Below are 19,233 nucleotides of genomic sequence, written 5' to 3' on the forward strand. Positions count from 1 at the left end.
AATATTACAGATAAATCGTAGAATGCACAGAACTTTTTATAAACTTGTTTGAATATGAAAGAGAATCCAAATTTAATGGTATGAAATTAATTCATGTGGGAGGTGGTGAAATGGAACTATTTACAGTCAATTGTTTCAAAATAGTTTTTTTTGCGTTATATTTTCTTGTTTTCCCACTCTTTCTACTCTGCCTGCCCCCCCCCCCCCCTTCTGAATACATTTGGCATTGCTGGATGTATTAAGAGCTTTTGTTTTGTATGTGGTCACAGAGGCTTCTGACAGTGTGATTGACGGAATCTCACAACCGACCGAACCATATAAAGGGACCTTGCTGGCTTGCTCTTCATTCAAACACAGCAGACTGAGAAAGAGAGAGCGAGCGAGAGGATCTCCGGCGGCTCCCGGAGTTTTAAAGCGGAATAAGTCGAGATTGATTTCATTAAACAGAGAGACGACTCTATTCTCCCCCTTTCAGTAGATGCGTGGAGAATTTCTTAGATAAAAAAAAAGAACATTCGCTGTGTTATTGTCTGGTATCGTTGAGTCCGCTTGGATCTTATCTGTGGACGCCCAACTTGTAGGCAGGATGGCTGTGGTTTTCTCTGGGATCGTAGTATTGCTGTCTATTGGCCAGGTAAGATTTAAAACCGCAATTTTCTCCCAACCCTCTCGTTTGCCAAGTTCACTATTTTTAACGACCCTTCCTGCTCTTTTTCCCCTCCCTCAGACCTTTTCCACCGGTGTCTTCGAACTGAAAGTTGATGCATTCACGACCCGGCCGCCGGGCTTGGCTCGCGGTTGTCAGAGGGCACAGCAGTGCGGTCGCTTCTTCCGGGTCTGCCTGAAACATTACCAAGTTAACATCTCCCCCGATCCGCCCTGCACCTACGGGGCAGGGCACACTCCAGTACTGGGGCCAGGAGGCGACGTGGTGCGGGATAGCGAACCCATTCGCATTCCTTTCTACTTCACTTGGCCGGCAAGTATTTCCGCGCAAAGTGGCCTTTTTATGCAGAATAGCTTTCTAGCAAGAAGGCTTTGCAAAACTACAAGATTTTACCTTAAGACAAGTTCCTCTACACGTGGAGAGACTTTGAGATTGCTGCTACCTTCAATTTAAGATTTCCATAATTTATGAGAAAGGATTTGGAGATTAAAATAACGCGCGTTGACTTTGACCTGTGGGCAAGATTGGGCGAGGGTTGTAACGCCGGAGGGGTTTGAATAAATTAATGTTACAAGTCACCTCTCTTTCTGCAGGGGACTTTCTCTCTAATTATTGAGGCTTGGAACGCGGAATCGGACGAGCCCAACACCGGTAATCATTTCTGAATCTCTCTGCCAGGGGGCGCTGTGGGGTCGGGTCCGGCCGAGTCTCGTTGCTCCCCGCACTTGCCCCTCATTGAAACCCCCTTTCTCCTCTTCCGCCGACAGATGATCCCCAGAATCTGATCAGCCGCCTCGCCACGGGCCGGCGCCTGGCCATCGGCGAGGACTGGTCCCAGGACGTGCAGACAGTGGGTCAGAGCGAGCTGCGCTACAGCTACCATGTGGTGTGCGATGACCATTACTACGGCGAGGGCTGCTCCACGTACTGCCGCCCCAGAGACGACACGTTCGGTCACTACACCTGCGACGAGCTCGGGCAGAGAGTCTGCCTGGCCGGCTGGAAAGGCGATTATTGCTCAGAACGTAAGGACCCCTTCCCCTCCTGTCCCCCTCCTCTTCCTACAGACGCCTATTCTGTTCCTTAGGGCAAACTGCTGGTGGAACTTAGGGACCAAAGTTTCAAAAGTTTCAGGTTGAGAGCCTCCTGCAGTTTGTGCTTAATTTCCCCCGATTACAGCATCTGCAATCTCTCCTGTCTCTAATTCTACAAGGTTTATTCCCTCCCCCCAAATATTGTGCGAATTCGGACAATTCATGAACTATACCTCAGCGTTTTCGCTTTTTGCACAACTTGTATATTTTTCCTGTTGTAATTTATATTTTTTTATTTTGTATTGCAATGTACTGCTACTGCAAATACACCAAATTTCACGATATATGATGCTAAACCTGGCTTTGATTCTAATTACAAACAAGAGAGAATCTGCAGATGCTGGAAATCCAGGGCGACACACACACACACACACGCAATGCCGGAGGAACTCAGCAGGCCAGGCAGCGTCTATGGGGGGGAAAAAAAACCTCTTCGGCAGGATTGTCTTCAAAAATAGTTTTTGCCCTTTTCTCCGTAGTTTGGCTTATAGCGCCGGCTGGAGTTGAGTTTGCTTAGAGAGGGGGGGGGGGCTGGATGGTCTTATTCAAGGGGGAGGAATCCGACCGAATATAAAGGGATATGTTTTGTCTGGTTAACGTATTCAAGTGCGTTAACACACGCCGCCTCCCCTTGGTGTGGTAACAAAGACATCTGACGCGCCACAGCTGAGGAATAAGTTTCCACACATTTTCAAAGGGCCACAGTGTGTTGGGAAGTTTGGGGGGGGGGGGAGAGACACGCGAATGAAGAGCTGAGTTGGCATGGAAACTTAACTCCTCAATTGCGGTTGTTAACACCCCTTTCAGTCGGGCCAATTTGCTTTTCTGCGTTTCCTCTCATGCTTTATTCTCGGAGTGCTTCACGGAGCGTTGCTGAATGGGGACACGCGAACTAAAGCCGTTTATCTACGGGGCAGCCAGGCAGGCAATATGCATCTTTGTTCACAGTCCCTGGCTGGGCGGGGTTCGTCTCGCCTCACAACATCCCGAAATCTGCTTTTTTGTTGTGTGTTTGTGTGCGTGTGTATTAAAACCATTATCTGGTCTCTCCACATATTTGTTTGACAGCGATTTGCCTGCTGGGTTGCAACGACAAATACGGATACTGCGAGAGACCCGGAGAATGCACGTGAGTTTCGATTAAGTTGTCCCCCTCTTTATGTTTATAAAAAATAAAGGAATTTGGGAAATAAAGTTGCCAAACTCCAGCCGCCCGGAGCTGGTCACGGCTGACCGGTTTCTGGACCGGGGATCGGAACCCACCACAATGGTGGCAACATGTCACTGCAAAATTCCGATTGTCAAGATCTCAACACAAGAAATAGAACGATTAGTTCTCTTCCTAACACCAGATCAATAGTGAGGCTTCGCCCATACAATGAACTCAGGAACATAGGAGTAGGCCAGTCGGCCCATCAAACCTGCCCCACCCTCAACGTGATCTGGTTCCTGTTCATCCTGTTAACATGTGCCCAGTGAAATGTGTTAACAACCAAACCAGGTTTATTTATCGAGGTGCAGACCAAAATAGGCTCTTCTGGCCCATGGAGTCCCACGATTTAGTTCTAGTCTACTCACGGGACAATTTACAATGACCAACTAACCCAAACAGTAGGTCTTCGGGCTGTGGGAAGACCCCGGAGCACTCGGAGGAAACCCATGCGGTTACGGGGAGAAGGTGCAGGCAGCGATGGGAATTGAACCTGCGTCGCAAGTGTCACCACAGAATTGTGGCTTGGCAGAACAACACAATAAGCAATGGGATGAGAATAACAACAATCCCCCCTCCCTTTCCTCAGTCTCACCCTCCCATGGACACGGACTGTCCTTTAGTTCCGGAACAGGCCTCTGGGCCTCCAGCATCCAGACTTTGATCATCAGCCTTCATCATCCGGTTATCTATACGGCCCTCAACTCCTCTTTGCGTGCCAGCTCCCCATCTCCCTCCGTTCCTCCATATCTCGAACATTTATTTCCACATTCAATCTTTGTAACTCTGGGGCGAGAATTCCTGAGTTTCACCACCCTCTGATGGAGTAAATTTTTACACGCCTCAGTTTTAGCTGACTAGGGGTAACAGCGTAGAACGGGCCCTTTCAACCCAAGGAGCTGGGCAACCGGCTCCATTCTCTGCAAACCCTCGAGACTGCGCTCGAAAGCCATGGGCGTCGCAGTGGTGTAGGTCGCTATTACAGCTCAGAGGGTCGGAGTTCAGAGTTCAATTCCGATGTCACCCGTAAGGAGTCTGTATGTCCTCCCCATGGGTTTTCTCCAGGTGCTCTGGGTCCCTCCCACAGTCTGAAGCTGTAAGGGTCAATAGGTTAATTGGCCATTGTAATTTCTCCCGTGATTAGATTAGAGTTAACTCGGGCATTGCTGGGAATGTGGCTCAAAGTACTGGAAAGATCTGATTCATATTGTATTGCTAAATAAATAAAAAATAAAATCCCAGGAGATCAGCAGATTCTGAGATACCCCCATCTGGCACCAGCAATCATTCCACCATCAAAGTCACTTAGATCACTCTTCTCCCCCATTCTGATGTTTGGTCTGAACAATAACGGAACCTCTTAACTGTGTCTGCTTGCTTTGATGCTTTGAGTTGCTGCCACATGATTAGATGTTTGTGTTAGCGAGCAGGTGTATGCAACAGAGTGGCGGCTGAGTGTATCTTTTACACAGAAGCTTCAGGTGGGGTAATGTGTCCCCTTGTCATGGGTGCCCCAGTACGTGGCAGTTAGCGCGGTACTAATACAGCTCAGGGTGGAGCTCAAACCTGTAAGGAGTTTGTACCGCATGGGTTTCCTCTCAGAGCCCGAAGACGTACCAGTTAGTAGGTTAATAGTTTATTGTTTATTCCCGCTGTTAAATAGTGGCTCATGGAGTGCACGGACTCTCAATAAATAAAGAAATAAAATTTCTAAGCTCACCTTCCCTTTCTCGCAGATGCCGTATCGGATGGCAGGGGCAGTTCTGTGACCAGTGTATCCGTTACCCGGGCTGCTTCCATGGCACGTGCCAGGAGCCTTGGCAGTGCCATTGCCAGGAGGGCTGGGGCGGCCTCTTCTGCAACCAGGACCTGAACTACTGCACCAACCACAGGCCCTGCAAGCACGGCGCTACCTGCACCAACACCGGACAAGGGAGTTACACCTGTACCTGCAGGCCGGGCTTCAGCGGCACCAGCTGCGAGGTCAAGAACAACGAGTGCGACAGCAACCCCTGCAAAAACGGCGGCAGCTGCACGGTAGGTGCCTGGCTCGCTAGACCTCAGCCTGCCTTACCTGTTCCTTGCCACTTCAATACTTAACTGCCCTTGTTTGCAGCAATAAGAATGGGGCTTGAAATGGCGTCCAATGGTGGAGTGGACTTGTTGGGCCAAATGGTCTGATTCTGCCCCTGTTTCTTATGACCTTGTACAGTGTTGTTTTCAGAGGTAATGAAAGTTGTCTGATGTTCTTTGGGACATCCAGCCAATGGGGAGAGGAGCCATTGTAAGACAAGGCTATCCTCTCTGCTTTGAACTTTGATCCAGAGGAGCCAGTGAGGTAATCTATGATCACATCGAATGGCAGGACAGGTTTGTAGGGCTGACTGGTCTTCTCCTGTTTCCGTGTGTTCTTACTTATTTCTCTCCTGCCCCAGAACCTGGACTGCTCCACATGGAGTTGAACTGAATACGGGCAGGTTCTGGGTCTCCCATCTGTTAAACGCAGAGTCCAGGCTCTCCTTCTTGATGAGTTCAGTGGAGTGTCAGGTTTGGCCCTCGATCTGGACCGGCTTGTTGTCTGGAGTGGCCGGGGAAGGTCACAGACAAGGCGGGGTGTTACCACCGAAGGGTTAAATAATGCACGCTCCTTGTTGGATCGGGGCAGGGCAGTGGTGGATTGGATGAGGTGAAGGTGATGTCTGGCCAAGCATCTGGCCAAGTAGGGGGGCATGGTGAAAGCTCGGCCAGGGTCTGAACGAGACACCAGGAGAAGTTTAATACTTCCAGAACCGTGTTCTTCACTGTGGGACTGCCTGTGCAAGGGGTGATAAAGCAGATCTTGGGACGGGAGGGTCGGAGGGAATTATTGTGACCTTCCAATACTTAATGGAGAGAGCTCCCAACAGAGATTGTGGACCAAAGAGATGTTACTTCACCAAACTAATGGGGCTGGAGCAGCTCGGCAGTGTAGCAGTTAACGTCATCACGTTACAAAACCAGCAACCTGGGTTCACTTCTTGCCGCTGCGTGTTAAAAGTTTGTACGTTCTCCCCGTGTTTTCCTCTGGGCTCTCCGGTCTCCACCCACATCTAAAGGTGTGCAGGTCATCAGGTTAGTTGATCACGTGGTGTAAATGAATGACGCGGGTAGGCCCTGTTATTTTGTATCTCGAAATTAGATTCAAACTAGAGGACATGATTTGAGAGTTAGGGGGCAGAAGTTTAAGGGAAACACGAGGGGGTATTTCTTTACTCAAAGAGTGATAGCTGTGTGGAATGAGCTTCCTGTAGAAGTAGTAGAGGCCAGTTCAGTTGTGTCATTTAAGGTAAAATTGGATAGGTATATGGACAGGAAAGGAGTGGAGGGTTATGGGCTGAGTGCGGGTAGGTGGGACTAGGTGAGAGTAAGGGTTCGGCACGGACTAGGAGGGCCAAGATGGCCTGTTTCCGTGCTGTGATTGTTATATGGTAATATGGTTATAATAGATAATATGAACAGAAGGAAGACTTTGGATTGAGAAGTTCCTGTTCCCATGTCAACTGCAAAACCTGGCTGGCAGATGTATAAAAGCTACAGTTATCTTGTTCATGTTGTTCAGGTCCTTGGGTAAAGTAACAAGTGGCTTAAATGTCTTCTCAAAGCCAGAAAGAAAACTGTAACCACAAGCACCAGTGGACTTAAGTACAGATTAGCAGAGCCCCAGAGGGCAGAAGCTAGAGTAAAGGGGTGGGAGCAAGGACCATGGTGATGGGTGTGTCAACGTGTGGGAGAAGATAGGGAAAATGTGTGAATGATGTGAGAAGCTTGCAGGCGATGGGCAAAAGAGGCAAAAGGCTGAAAAAGACAGAATCTTTCAGCTAGGGAGTGGACCACGACATCTGATTGTGGAGATACTTTTTGAGGAGTGTCCACGTGGTTCAGTGCTCTCCTTTTTCCTGATGGCCGTAATGTTGGCAGCGATGTCCACCTGCTATGGAAAAGTAAGATCCTCCTTGGAAGCCTACGCCCTTGACCTCGTGTCGTTTTGTTGGGATCAGTGTCGTCTTGTATCCAGTTATTTTCCCGTGTAGCCCTTGTGATGTTAACACACAAAATGCTGGAGGAACTCAGCTGGTCAGTCAGTATCTGTGGAGAGGAATGAACGGTTGATGTAGTCTCCCCCATCCTGGGAGTGATGCTTGTTTCTGATTGATCGCTATGTTGAGGTGGCCAGAGTTAAACCCGATTACTCCATCTGAGGTTGGGCCAATGAGTTCATCATGACTTGCCTGATTTTGCTCATTGTGCTTAAAACAAACCTCATAGGGATGTTTGCGTTATTACATACCTTGTCACGTTCAGCAAACTTCTGTAGTCATGAGAGCATAAGAAAGAGGAGCGGAGTTAGGCATCAGGCCCAGTTGAACTTGCTGCACCATTCAATTCATGGCTGATCTGGTTACAAACTCACCTCCACTTACCTGACTTTTCCCTATAACCCTTAATTCCCCTGCTGTGCAAAGATCTATCCAACTTATCTTAAATTTATTTAATAAGGTAGCCTTTATTGCTTCCTTGAGCACAGAACTACTACTCTCTGGGATAAGCAGTTTCTGAACACCTCTGTCCTAAATCTATGTCCCATAACACTCTGTCCCTACACCCTGTCAGAAGAGGATCTCCCATTCTATTTATATTGTCTCTTGGCATCACCTCACACTTAAACTTCATCTGCCGCTTGCTTGCCCACCCTGTTGCCTTGGTGCAATTTTCCACTACTCTCTTTGCAGCTCATAATACTGCTAAGTTATCTCATGCTAACTACCCCATTTCCTGTCTGAAATCCACCCATCTCAACCTTGAATGTAGTGGCCAATCCTTTGCAGTTTTCTGGAGAGAGAAATCTAGATCCTTCCTTGTGCGAGGAAACTGATACCTGATTCCTCTCCCGAGGGGCTTGCCTGTGACTCTGCAAATTACATTTCCCTTTGTTTGTAAATCTGGATGAGCAGGAGTGCTCTCTGACCCCAGTCTTCTCACCCTTCTTCATGTGAGAGCCCAGGCGGTGAATCCTGGTGGGATGCCTGGCTATCGGGTAGAGTAGCAAATGCCAAGGACCTGGCCCTCATCTGTCCTGTGTGCGCAGAGTCAAGAGGCCGATTTTCCCTACTCCGAACCCACCGGTCTGGGAACGTTAACAGTGGGCCAGCAACACTGGATCAGAGATTTTACTTCTGACTGAGTGCTCGAGGCAATTAATATTTATCAACTGAGATTCAAAGCGGATCAGTCTCTTTTGTCCTTTTGAACAGTGCCGCCCAGCAAACCCCAGTTTAAGCCCAGCCTAATCATGGGACAACTTGCAATGACCAATTAACTTACTGACCGGTATGTCTTTGGACTACTGGACTATGGGAGGAAACCAGAGGACCCGGAGTAAATCCAGGCATTCCACGAGGAGGACGTCCAGACTTCTTACCGATGACGTTGGAATTGAACTCTGAACTCCACCCTGAGCTAACTGTGACACTACTGTGGCGATTGTGTCAAGAATACTGGTGAAGATCTGGGGGTCACGTGATTGGGAATCGGTTGACAACTTCGCGGTGACTTGTCCTTAACCAAAGCAAGGCTGGATAACCCAGTGTGGAATCCTTGAATTATGATGATCTACCTTTGTTCCCTGATTGCCCCTCCTCTCACTACCCTGAGGGGTTAATGCTAAGGACAGCAGATTATCAGAACAATCTCCTGTTCTCGCCAGCTGAGTTGCTTTCCACCAAAGTCAACAGGAAGGAACCTTGATCACTGTTAGTCGAGGGTCTGAGTTGGAGCTGCTTGATTATCCCAACGCTGACAGCTAAAGTCAGCCTGTAATTTCCCTCTCCCTGGCATTTCTCGGGCTGAAGCGGACGACTTGCAGAAGGCTACGAGTCGCATGTCTGTGACTTCCGCTCATGGCTTTGCGCGAGTCCCCTCCGCTACAGCTCAGATTTTGGACTACCCTCTGTTGCTCCTTCACTCTATGCCGCGGGAGGGTATCGCCGACTCCGTGCGGCGTGGAACCCGCCTGCGCTGCGGAAGCTGACGCTCAGCGAAGTTTCAAATGTCTCATCTCCACCATCCCTGGAACCCACTTGGTTACCTGCCTTTGTGGAGCAATGTCTCAGAAAGGCAGCCTCTATGATTTAGGACCCCCATCACGTGGGACACACCCTCGTCCCATTGCAACCACCAAAGAGGAGGTACAGGAGCCTGAACGTACAAACTCAACATATTAGGAACAGCTTCTTCCCCTCCACCATTAGATTTCTGAATGGACATTGAACCTGTGAACATTACTTCACTACTTTCCCCTCTCCTTGCACACTACTTATTTCTTTATTTTTATATTTTTATTGTAATCTAAAGTAGTTTTTTATGTCTTGCTCTGTACAGTTGCCACAAAACAGCAAATTTCACTACGTATGTCAGAGATATTAATCCTGATTCTGAATTTTGAGTCTGATTCTGAAAGCTGGGCTGAAAACGGTTTGCATACCTTGAACAGCAACAGGGTAGAGGGACTTCCCAAACTTGGGTCCTTACTGTCTGAAAGCACTTGATGCCAAAGATGGTTGAATTACGATCTGGGATCCAAAAGTGCAGAATGGGAGGAATCAGCTCTTGTTTTTGCGACGGCAGTACTTTGCAATACTGCCCAATGAAAACTATAAATTACAATACAAAGTATTTGTGAAAGAAAGAACTATGTAGTGTGAAAAGAGAGGGAATACTAACTCCCCGCCCAACCCTTCTCCTTTCACAGCCGAGCTTGGGACCGTCCATGGCGGAGTTGGAAAAGTCAGAGACGGAATGAATTTTGGCTTGGGCTTAATTCAGCTTTGACCCGAGGCTGAATCTTCTGTTCTTCCCAACTCAGTAATGCAGCATGGGATGCTTTTGCCAAAGAAATTGCCGGACCCTTTTACTCTGTTTTGAAATTTAATTTTTTTTCCCGCTCTGTAAATTATAAAATAAAGCACAATATACTGATCATCTGAAGCTCAGATTTGTGAGAACAGGTCTTGGAGTGTTCCATTCCCCAGAACTGTCCGTAAGCTGCTTTCCCCGCGTACTGCTCTTCGTACCTCAGTGGCCACGTTATTGCGTAGCTCCTGTACCTAATAAAGTGGCCTCTGAATGTATGTCCATAGTCTTCTGCTGCTGCAGCCCATCCACTTCAAGGTTCGACATGTTGTGCATTCAGAGATGCTCTTCTGCACACCACTGATGTAACGTGTGGTTAGTTGAGCTACTGTCACCTTCCTGTCAGCTTGAACCAGTCTGGCCATTCTCCTCTGTTTTTTTGTTTCTTGCACCAAACTCTGTTCTGCATGAAAATCCTAGGTCAATGGTTTCTGAGAGACTCAAACCACCAACAATCATTTGACGGTCAAAGTCACTTAGAGCACATTTCTTCCCCATTCTGATGTTTGGTCTGGACAACAACTGAACCTCTTGACCTTGTCTGCGTGCTTCTATGCATTGGGTCACTGCCAACAGCAAGTGTACAGGTGTACCTAATAAAGTGGCCACTGAGTCCACATTCCTTCATTTAATCGAACTTTCACCCTACACTTTAATTAAACAAAAGGAATCATTATTGAATACCATGCATATTACCATCTTGAAAAACATCTTTAAAACGTATGGAAGGAGTTTTCTAAGGTCAGTTCACCTGTGACTCGGAATTGGCTTTTCCTGGTATGCCTCAAACTCTGAAAATGTACCCCCCCCCCCACCTCCTGTTTCTCCTCAACTCTTTCAGAAGCTCTTTAAAACCTACACTTGCCTTCTTTCTTTGACTAGGCTTTCTGTCCCCATGCTCTTAAATCTCCCTGCCAGCCCTGTTGAAGCACTGTTAGGGTGTTGTGTTACGTTGATGGGGATGTTACTCACTGGGAGTTCAGGGGTGCCGTGTATGGTTCACGTTTGCCGCGATCCTGTGCTGATAAGCTGATATTCTTTCCAATGGCATGTTTGATCTTGGCTGTCAAGGTGACAACTGATGTTCCTGGGCAGTCAATGTTTTTCTTCCTTTACCATCCGATGATACGTCGTAATGCTGAACTAGAAAGTATTAGCTTTTGTTGTTACATGTACATTGAAACGTCGAGTGAAATGTGTCACTTGAGTCAAATCAAATCATTGAGGATTGTGCTGGGCTTCCAGTCTCAACGTAGCATGCCCACAACTTACTAGCCGTACGTCGTAAGTCTTTGGACTATGGGAGGAAACGTGGAGAACGTACAAACTCCTTACAGGGAGCGTTGGGAATCGAACCTCAATTTTATAGCCAGTGCTGTAACTCATTTTCACTATTCTCTACGTTACTGGGTAAATCATCACAGACTGAGTCTTGGAAAGTTGAACTTTCTTTGGTAAGTACAGATCTAGGGGAAAGTAGAGGGTGAAATGAGGACTGTGTGTCATATACCTATGTATCTTGGGACAAGGATCACACTTAGGATACTGTATGCGTTAGTGATCTTAAGTCAAATAGAGCTTAAGAAAGATATTGGGTAAAGCATTGTGTGAGCTATGTACACTAATATGGATGCTGGATGCTGACTGGCTGACTTTCTGTTTAAGAACTATCTTGGGTGAGGCATTGTATGAGCTATGTGGTTGGCAGGTCAGTTAAAAATATTGGCTGGCTGGTGTAATAACGGGTGGAGTGACAATGAGTCCTGAGATGAGTCTGTTCCAGGTTGGGTCCCCGCGAGAGTGTGCAGAAGTCGAGATTAGCTCTATTTGCCACATGTACATTGAAACGTACAGTGTAACGTGTTGTTTCAACAACCAACACAACTGGAGGATTGTGGTGGGGTCACTCATGCCTCTCGTGCACGGCCGCAGCTCTCTAGCCCTACTCTAAGCTTTGGATTGTGGTAGGAAGCCTGGGCATCTGGAGGAAACCCACGCCATCATGGGGAGAGTGTACGTATTTATAACGATGGGAATTGAGCCTCGATCAGTGATTGCTGGCCGTTCTACTCTGACTCAAACCAGCTGTCGGGCACCACCAATCGTTCCACTCTTGCTTCAGATGCTGGGTGGCAGCAGGTTTGGTGCAAGGTAGAAATCAAGTCTGGAGCTGTGAGCTCATTCTGGGCACAGAATGTGCCCTGGTACTGAATTCAGGATGAAAAGAGCAAACTATTTCGGGGCGGGAAGAATTATTGCGCACAAAATGGAAAGATTTAACAATCTGAGGATTACATAGAACTTTGCCATGGCCTTTGGGAGTGCTTCAAAAGTAGTGGGAGCTTATTTCCATTACTACCCCCGCTTATAACAACCTTAAGAAACTTCCCCCCCCCCATGCATTCATCTTAAAATGACGTCCTCTGGTTTATATATTTATTATTATTATTTCTTGCTTTTTGTATTTGCACAGTTTGTGAATGCCCAAGTTGGTGCGGTCTTTCATTGGTTATTATTCTATTATGGATTTATTAACTATGTCTGCAAAATAATTAATATACTACTTTGATAATAAGTTTTACTTTGAACTTTGATCTGCCCTGGGAAAAAGTCACTCTGTCGAAGCCTCATGATTAGATATATGTTTATGTGTTAGCTATCTCTGAGTTTGAGCAGAATGTGTTAAGGACTTCAGTAAAGTTCAGAATTATTGAATCACGATAGCTACAGGCCATTCAGTTCATTGAGTACCTCCTGGCTCAGTGTAAGAGCTAATTCTGGCTGAGAGTCCTACCATCTTCTTCCTTTTAGATACTTACCCAACTCCCTGTTGACTCTGCCTCCACTACGTTCCCCGCGCTCCGGACACTGAACACCTGCTGTGTAAAATCTTCTTTCCACGTTCACCACCAAGAGCCGTATCTGTCCATCGAACGAACAAGGTGTAAATCAAAAAATGCTCAAAGTTCAAAGTAAATTTAATATCAAAATAAATAAATGTCACCATCTACAACCCTGATATTCATTTTCTTCTGAGCATTCACAGTAGATACAAGAAAGACTATAGAATCAATGAAAGATCGTACCCATGGTGAGACAAAATGAGCTAAAGACAACAAGCTGTTCAAATACACGAAACAGAAAACAAAATAATTATAATAAATAAGCAACAAATATCAAGACCATGAGATGAAGAGTCCTTGAAAGTGAGTCCACAGGTTGTGAGAACGTTTCAGTGATGGGACGAGTGAAGTTATCCCCTCTGGTTCATTCATAGCTTGTCACACCAGACAGCCACTCTAGTGTTGTTTGGTTAATGTTGAGCAGGTCAGTGTCAGCTAAATCAGGTGAGAGTGGGCAGTTGCGCAGAGTGTGTTCAATGTTCTGCACCCTTTTGCCACACTCACAGGATTCGCTGGTCTTTAAACCCCATATTGTCTCCCATCTCTCGCTCTGTTGAGAGCGCACCACCTCCGTCTGTCAAGCAGTGCTCCCGGGGTCTGGCAACATTTCCGGGTCTTGCACTGTATTGTCTGGTGGGGTTCTGGCTTCTGTTTGTTGCCAGAGGTCAATCCTGTATGTTCGGGGGGATGTTCCCTGTGGTAGTTCCTCCACTGTAGCAAAGCTTTTCCTCGATTTTAGGCAGTTGGGAATTGGCACACGATGATGTAGTGGGTGCCGTGGATCCGAGTTCTGTTTACCTTTCTCAATTTTTTTTGTAGCGTGTCTTCGGATCTCTGGGGGAGGAATGCCTGCAAGTCTGTAAAGATGTTAGTGGGTGTGGGGCGCAGTGTGCCCGTGATTATTCGGCAGGCTTTGTTAAGCAACAGGTCTATTTTCTTCGCGTGGGCTGATCTGCCCCACACAGGTGCACAGTATTCTGCAGGTGCATCTCAGAGCGCTAGGGCAGTTGATCTAATTGTGTGAGCATTAGCTGCCCATTTCGTGCCAGCTAATTTTTTCAAGAGAGAATTGTGAGAGCCAAATTTCCCTCAGAGTTTTTGGATGTGGGTGGCAAATGGGAGCGTCCTATCCAGTGTCACGTCCAGGTAAGTTGGAGTCGGATGGTGTTCGAGCTCCTTCCCACAACAGAAGATCTTGAGTTTCCGAGCTGCTTCTCGATTCCTCGGGTGGAATGCACACAGTTGAGCTTTTGATGGATTTGGGTTCAGAGACCATTTTTCATAATACTGCTTCATTGCTTCGAGGACTGCTTTAAGTCGTAATTCAACTTCTTGGAAGGAGTTAGCTTGTGTTGCTATGCATAGGTCATCTGCATAGATAAAGCTGCGTGTGTTAGGAAAGGTTGGTTGGTCGTTTGTGTAAACATTAAATAGTAGAGGTACCAGGACTGATCCCTGTGGCAGTCCGTTCTTTTGTGGATGCCACCTACTCTTAATTCCATCATTTCTATATAAAATTTGCAATTTTCTAGGAGGCTTCTTATTACTTTGACTGTGGTTTTGTTCTTTAACATTTTAGATGATTTCAGTAGAAGGCCTGTCTGACTCAGTGTCGTAGCTGCTGTTAAATCAACGAATACTGCCCCTGTAATTTGTCGCATTTCAAAGCCATCCTCAATACACTGGATTCAGTTCAGGACTTGACCGCAGCAAGAGTGGCCTGGCCTGAACCCGGCTTGGTCTGGTGTTAGAAGATCTTCGACTATTTTTTTCAGTATGAGTCTCTCGTAGAGTTTATAGAGGGTGTCCAGCAAGGAAATTGGTCTGCAAAGTTTAGGAATGTTGGCGTCTTTATTGGGTTTTAGGAGAGCAACAACTTTGGCTCTTCTCCACTGTTAGGTGTTTTTAAAGATCTTAAAGAGACAGAAGCCAGTGGAGGGCTTTAGGTCCAAGATGCTTAAGGAATTCATTAAGAATCCCATCTATGCCAGAAGCTTTGTTGGATTTTAGCTGTGATACCTCATCCTTTAATTCTTCTAGGGTGAGAGGTGGGAAGTTGTTATTCCCGTTTGAGAGAGCTGACTCCATCTCCTGATGTTGCTTTTTCTTTTGCCTCCCTTCCTTGTTATTTGGTCAATCATTTAGTATTAGCTCGGTGGGCAACCTGATTGGGCGTTACGGCAGAAATTCTCTGTGGTGGTCTCTTGTCTGAGTTGAGTTTCTGAACAGTTGCCCATGCCTTCTTACTGTTCTTGGTCATGTCTGTTTTTTCTATCAGTTCCTGCCAATGCTCTCTTGGCTCAGTAGGGACAGAACTGACTCTCCCTTTTCAATTACGTCTTGGTCGTATAAGTTGACATACTCAGCCTAACTTTGCTTGCTATCACTAGTCAATCCCTGAATATATTTGATTCTGCAGCCTCTAGGTATGTTCTGCTGTGCTAATTTCCAGATTAGTCAGACAAATGATCAGGTTCTGGTGGTATGGTATGGATAAGTTGATCAAGGGATTCTGTGAAAGATGTCCAATTCGCTTTTCTCAGGTTCAATCTTGGTAGGTACTTTGATGGTGCAGGTCTCAGGACTGGAAGGGATTCTACCTGGGCTGGCCGGTGTTGGGATTTGGGTGTATGTTGGAGGACTGTTCGTGTGAAGAGCTTGCCGAGGTAACAAAGGCAAGGTCTGGGTTGTATCATTTTCTCCATCTGCTGCTTGTGAAGGTAGAGGTATGCTTTGACTTGTATAGTAGCTCAAGGCTGTTGTTTATAGCCCATGATACAACTTCTCCATTTGCGTCGTCAGCTTCATATCCCCAGTTGGTACTATGATGATTAAAGTCACCAATAATGAGATACATCCTGGAGATCTAGGTTAGGTGGCCACATGAATGGTTCGTTAAGGGGTTTGTAGACCGAGATGATATTTATGTGTTTTGTTTCAATTTTTAGAAGTTCCATTGAGCCAGCTTGGATGTTTGCTGTGCTCATTACTATAGATTTATCTTTAACAAAGATTGCGCTTCCATAAGTTTGGCTAGGGGTGTCAGTAGCCAAGTGCAATCCTGGCATATAGGGTTGGTTGTTCAGCATGTCAGTTTCTTGTATGCACAAGGTGTCCGGTTTTAAGTTAGCCAGGATTTCTGCTTTACTATGGCTGAAGCCTTCGCTGTTGTGGCTAATGATTTTCATGATTTCCAGTGGGCCGAGGGTTTATCCTTTTACCAGCCACTGGGTCACTAGGTCTGGCGCGTAATGTCAGGATTGGTCTCCTTTCGTCGGATTAACAGGGTCACAGCGTGAACGTTCCTGACTCTCTGGTTCAAGAGCTTTATGGTAGAGGGGTACGAAGTGTTCCTGAACCTGGTGGTTTACAGGAAAGAGGATAGACAGGGCTTCTCCTCTCTGGCTGAGTTAGTGATCGAGGTCAGTTAATGAACAATGCCCCGTTCTCGGGTCAGTTAATGAACAGGGTCTAAATGCAGAGCTGGTTAATGGGAAGGGAAGAGGTGTAAGGACAGGAGTGCTGGGACAGGGAGAGAGTCAGGTGGGGAGCAGGGAGTGTGGAGGGAATAATCCCTTTGAAATGCTGGAAAGGGAGGTATACGGAATATGTCCACAGAAACTGGTACAATGCCAGCAATTCCCTTGCTCTTTGTAAGGAGCTGGTACATTCTCCCGTCACCACAGGGGTTTTGTCCAGGGGCTCTGGTACCTCTCTTTCTTTTTCACTCCTTCCCAGTCCTGATGAAAGGCCCTGGGGTTGGATCCTTAAACGTTTCTCTTTCCACAGAGGCCTGCTGACCTTTTAGGCATTCACAGCATTTCAGTGTGGGCAGAGGATTAGGCGACTGCAGAGCGGGCTACAGAGCAACACTGTGATTGGGACTAGCTTACACGATCAGTAAATGATGTACATCACGGACAAGGTCATTTAATGATTAGAGTTCAACGTTCAGGCAAACAGGACAACGATCTGGGCTGGGCATTGGAGTGAATGGAGCCTCCTTCCCCTCCCCCCCCACCTTTTCATTCCGGCCACTTCCCCTTTTCTTTCCAGTCCTGAAGAAGGGTCTCGTCCCAGAACGTCAGCTCTTGATTCATTCCCACGGATGCTGCTGAATTCCTGCAGCATTTTGTGTGTTTGTTGCTCTGCATTCACAGAATCTCCTGTGTTTATGAAATAGTGTTTCTGCCAGAGGCAGGAAGCAAACGGGAACATTGGTTCCTGTGGGATTGCGCACAGCTCAGTTCTTGCTCCTTTGCTCTTTGTGATACACTGTAATGTTTCAGCCTTAAAAGTCAGGTTCTTGATAAAGAAATGTTCGTCCGTGGCCTTCTCTTTTTTACCGTGACGAGACTAATCTCGGGTGGGAGTGGTAAAGCCACGTATCCCATCTAGGTCACCTCCAAAGTGGCGCAATGAACAAATCCCCAGTATTTTGTGCGTGTTGCTTGGATTTCCAGCATCTGCAAATTTTCTCTCGTTGGTGATGAGCCCGGTGAACTTGAGTGAAGTTACCCCTTCTGCCGGCTGAGGGGCAATAACTGTTCCTGAACCTGGGGGTGTGGGTCCTGAGGCTCCTGTATCTCTTTCCAGATGGCAGCAGTGAGAAGAGAGCGTGACCCTGGGTGATGGATGCTATAATGGTAGCGTGAGGGATGTGAGGTTACAGATATGGACTATGGATCAGAGAGTCTTGTTGAATGCTTATTGTTGTGAGTCAGCTCATTGGTCTCCATAACCGTGCTGGAGAACGTAATGGAGAGATTCCTCGGAATGATGATGGGACTTCATGGTCCTGCTGGATCTGCCGGATTTTCCATCGGTAGACCGGCAAGGATGAAGTCAGATGTTGTTCTATCAGGTTGATTCATCCTCTTCCTGCCACACTTGACAATGATGTCCTTCATCGCTCAGCCAGGTTGCTACCAAGTCACTCCTGCTGATGGAAGTTGAAGCTGTCTTTCAGTACTTCTTCCGAGTGTGGCCCAACCTGGAGGAACATGGTTTCATTGTCTGAGGGACAATGGTGGTGATGTTGAAAGGAGGTTTCCTCACCTATCTTCCTAACTTGGACCTGATGGGCAGGGGGTTCATGAGAGTCAACATTGACTCTCTCCTGTCGATGTACCGCTCCCATCACTCTGTGCGTGTGTCCTGCCTGGGGATTGGTTAACGACTGGTTCACAAGTACAGGGTAGCATGGTAGCATAACCCAGTTACAGCACCAGTGACCTGGGTTCATATCCCGCCGTGGTCTGGAAGGAGTTTGTATGTTCTCCCCGGGACTAGTTTCTTCCTCCACATCCCAAAGGCACGTGGGTTAGTAGGTTAATTGGTCACATGGATGTAACTGGGCGATGTAGGCCCGTCAGGCCGGAAGAGCCTGTTAGGTCTAAATCTCTGTCCTGGTTCAGGATGAATTATTGACCGCAAATCACTGGTCGGGATAGCGTCAGCAGATCAGTTAAACGTCGGGCTGAGTTACAAGATTAGCCTTGTTCTCTGGAGACATTAATGACAGGATTAGCTACTGGATTAGTTAACAGTTGGTGTTGTGGTGTACAATAAGTTGATGATTGATTTAGAAATGGCCATTTAGCAATCAAAGCGTAAATTCTGGATCTGATAATTGGGACGTGGTGGAGAATTAGTTAATTGTTAAAGTTCTAGTGCATAATCAGTTAATAAAGTGCAATCAGGCACAGTTCGTAACTGGGATCTGCTAGAAGATTAAGTGATAATTGTTATTCTCATAAAGAATTAGTTCATCAGGAATCAGACACGTTTAACGGCTAAGATTCTAGTGCAGGTTCAGTTGAGTGTCGTGGTACAGGGGCTTGGAATGTGGGCAAGAAGAAGACCAACTGGTGAATGGGTTTGGGAAGTGAATGGATTCAAGTTCCTAGGTCAGATAGAAGATCTTAGTTTGGCCTGAAAGATGAGCAGATCTTAGTACTGACATGAACCGAATCCCTTCATTGTTTGGGGTTGACTATGGGTGATATGTCCCACTCACATGATACACAAGCCAAGGAAGTAAAGGTATGGAGAGCAAGTTATTGCCCATGCGGCAGGCTCCCCCTCGGTACAGCTGAGGGGCCCTAAGGATTGGCAGAGACCGATGCAGTTTGGCACCAGCGGCATCGCAGGAGTTGCCAGTCAGCGTTCAACTCAACAGAGGACTGCCTTAGGGACTCCAGCTCCAGATTTTTCCTCGGAGCTTAGTCCTGAATCTTACTCCACGAGTGGGTATAGCCACAAGTCAACAGAGGTTTGAGATCAGTTTTCCTTCTCCTCGATGAGCCGCCAAACACGTGGCTGACGAGCCCCATCTTCCTAGAGTGACTGATTTTAAGGTGTTAGTGACCTGCCTTTGCCTGTTCTCCTGTCAGTAGAAACAATTCTGAC

At 46.9% G+C, this 19,233-nt stretch overlaps 1 protein-coding gene across 1 annotated transcript in view; it reads left to right on the forward strand.

Annotated features, from left to right (window-relative positions):
• Positions 1-365: 365 nt before the first annotated feature.
• Positions 366-19,233, forward strand: part of dlc (deltaC) — a 32,058-nt gene continuing 13,190 nt past the window's right edge. Inside the window, exons 1-6 of the mRNA XM_059951014.1 lie at positions 366-634; positions 728-979; positions 1,261-1,318; positions 1,435-1,692; positions 2,830-2,890; positions 4,708-5,008. Of these exons, the coding sequence (XP_059806997.1) occupies positions 587-634; positions 728-979; positions 1,261-1,318; positions 1,435-1,692; positions 2,830-2,890; positions 4,708-5,008 (978 nt within the window). The 5' untranslated portion in view covers positions 366-586. The remainder of the gene's footprint in view (positions 635-727; positions 980-1,260; positions 1,319-1,434; positions 1,693-2,829; positions 2,891-4,707; positions 5,009-19,233) is intronic.

Source organism: Hypanus sabinus, chromosome 26 (assembly GCF_030144855.1).
Source record: "Hypanus sabinus isolate sHypSab1 chromosome 26, sHypSab1.hap1, whole genome shotgun sequence".
NCBI classification, from domain to species: domain Eukaryota; kingdom Metazoa; phylum Chordata; class Chondrichthyes; order Myliobatiformes; family Dasyatidae; genus Hypanus; species Hypanus sabinus.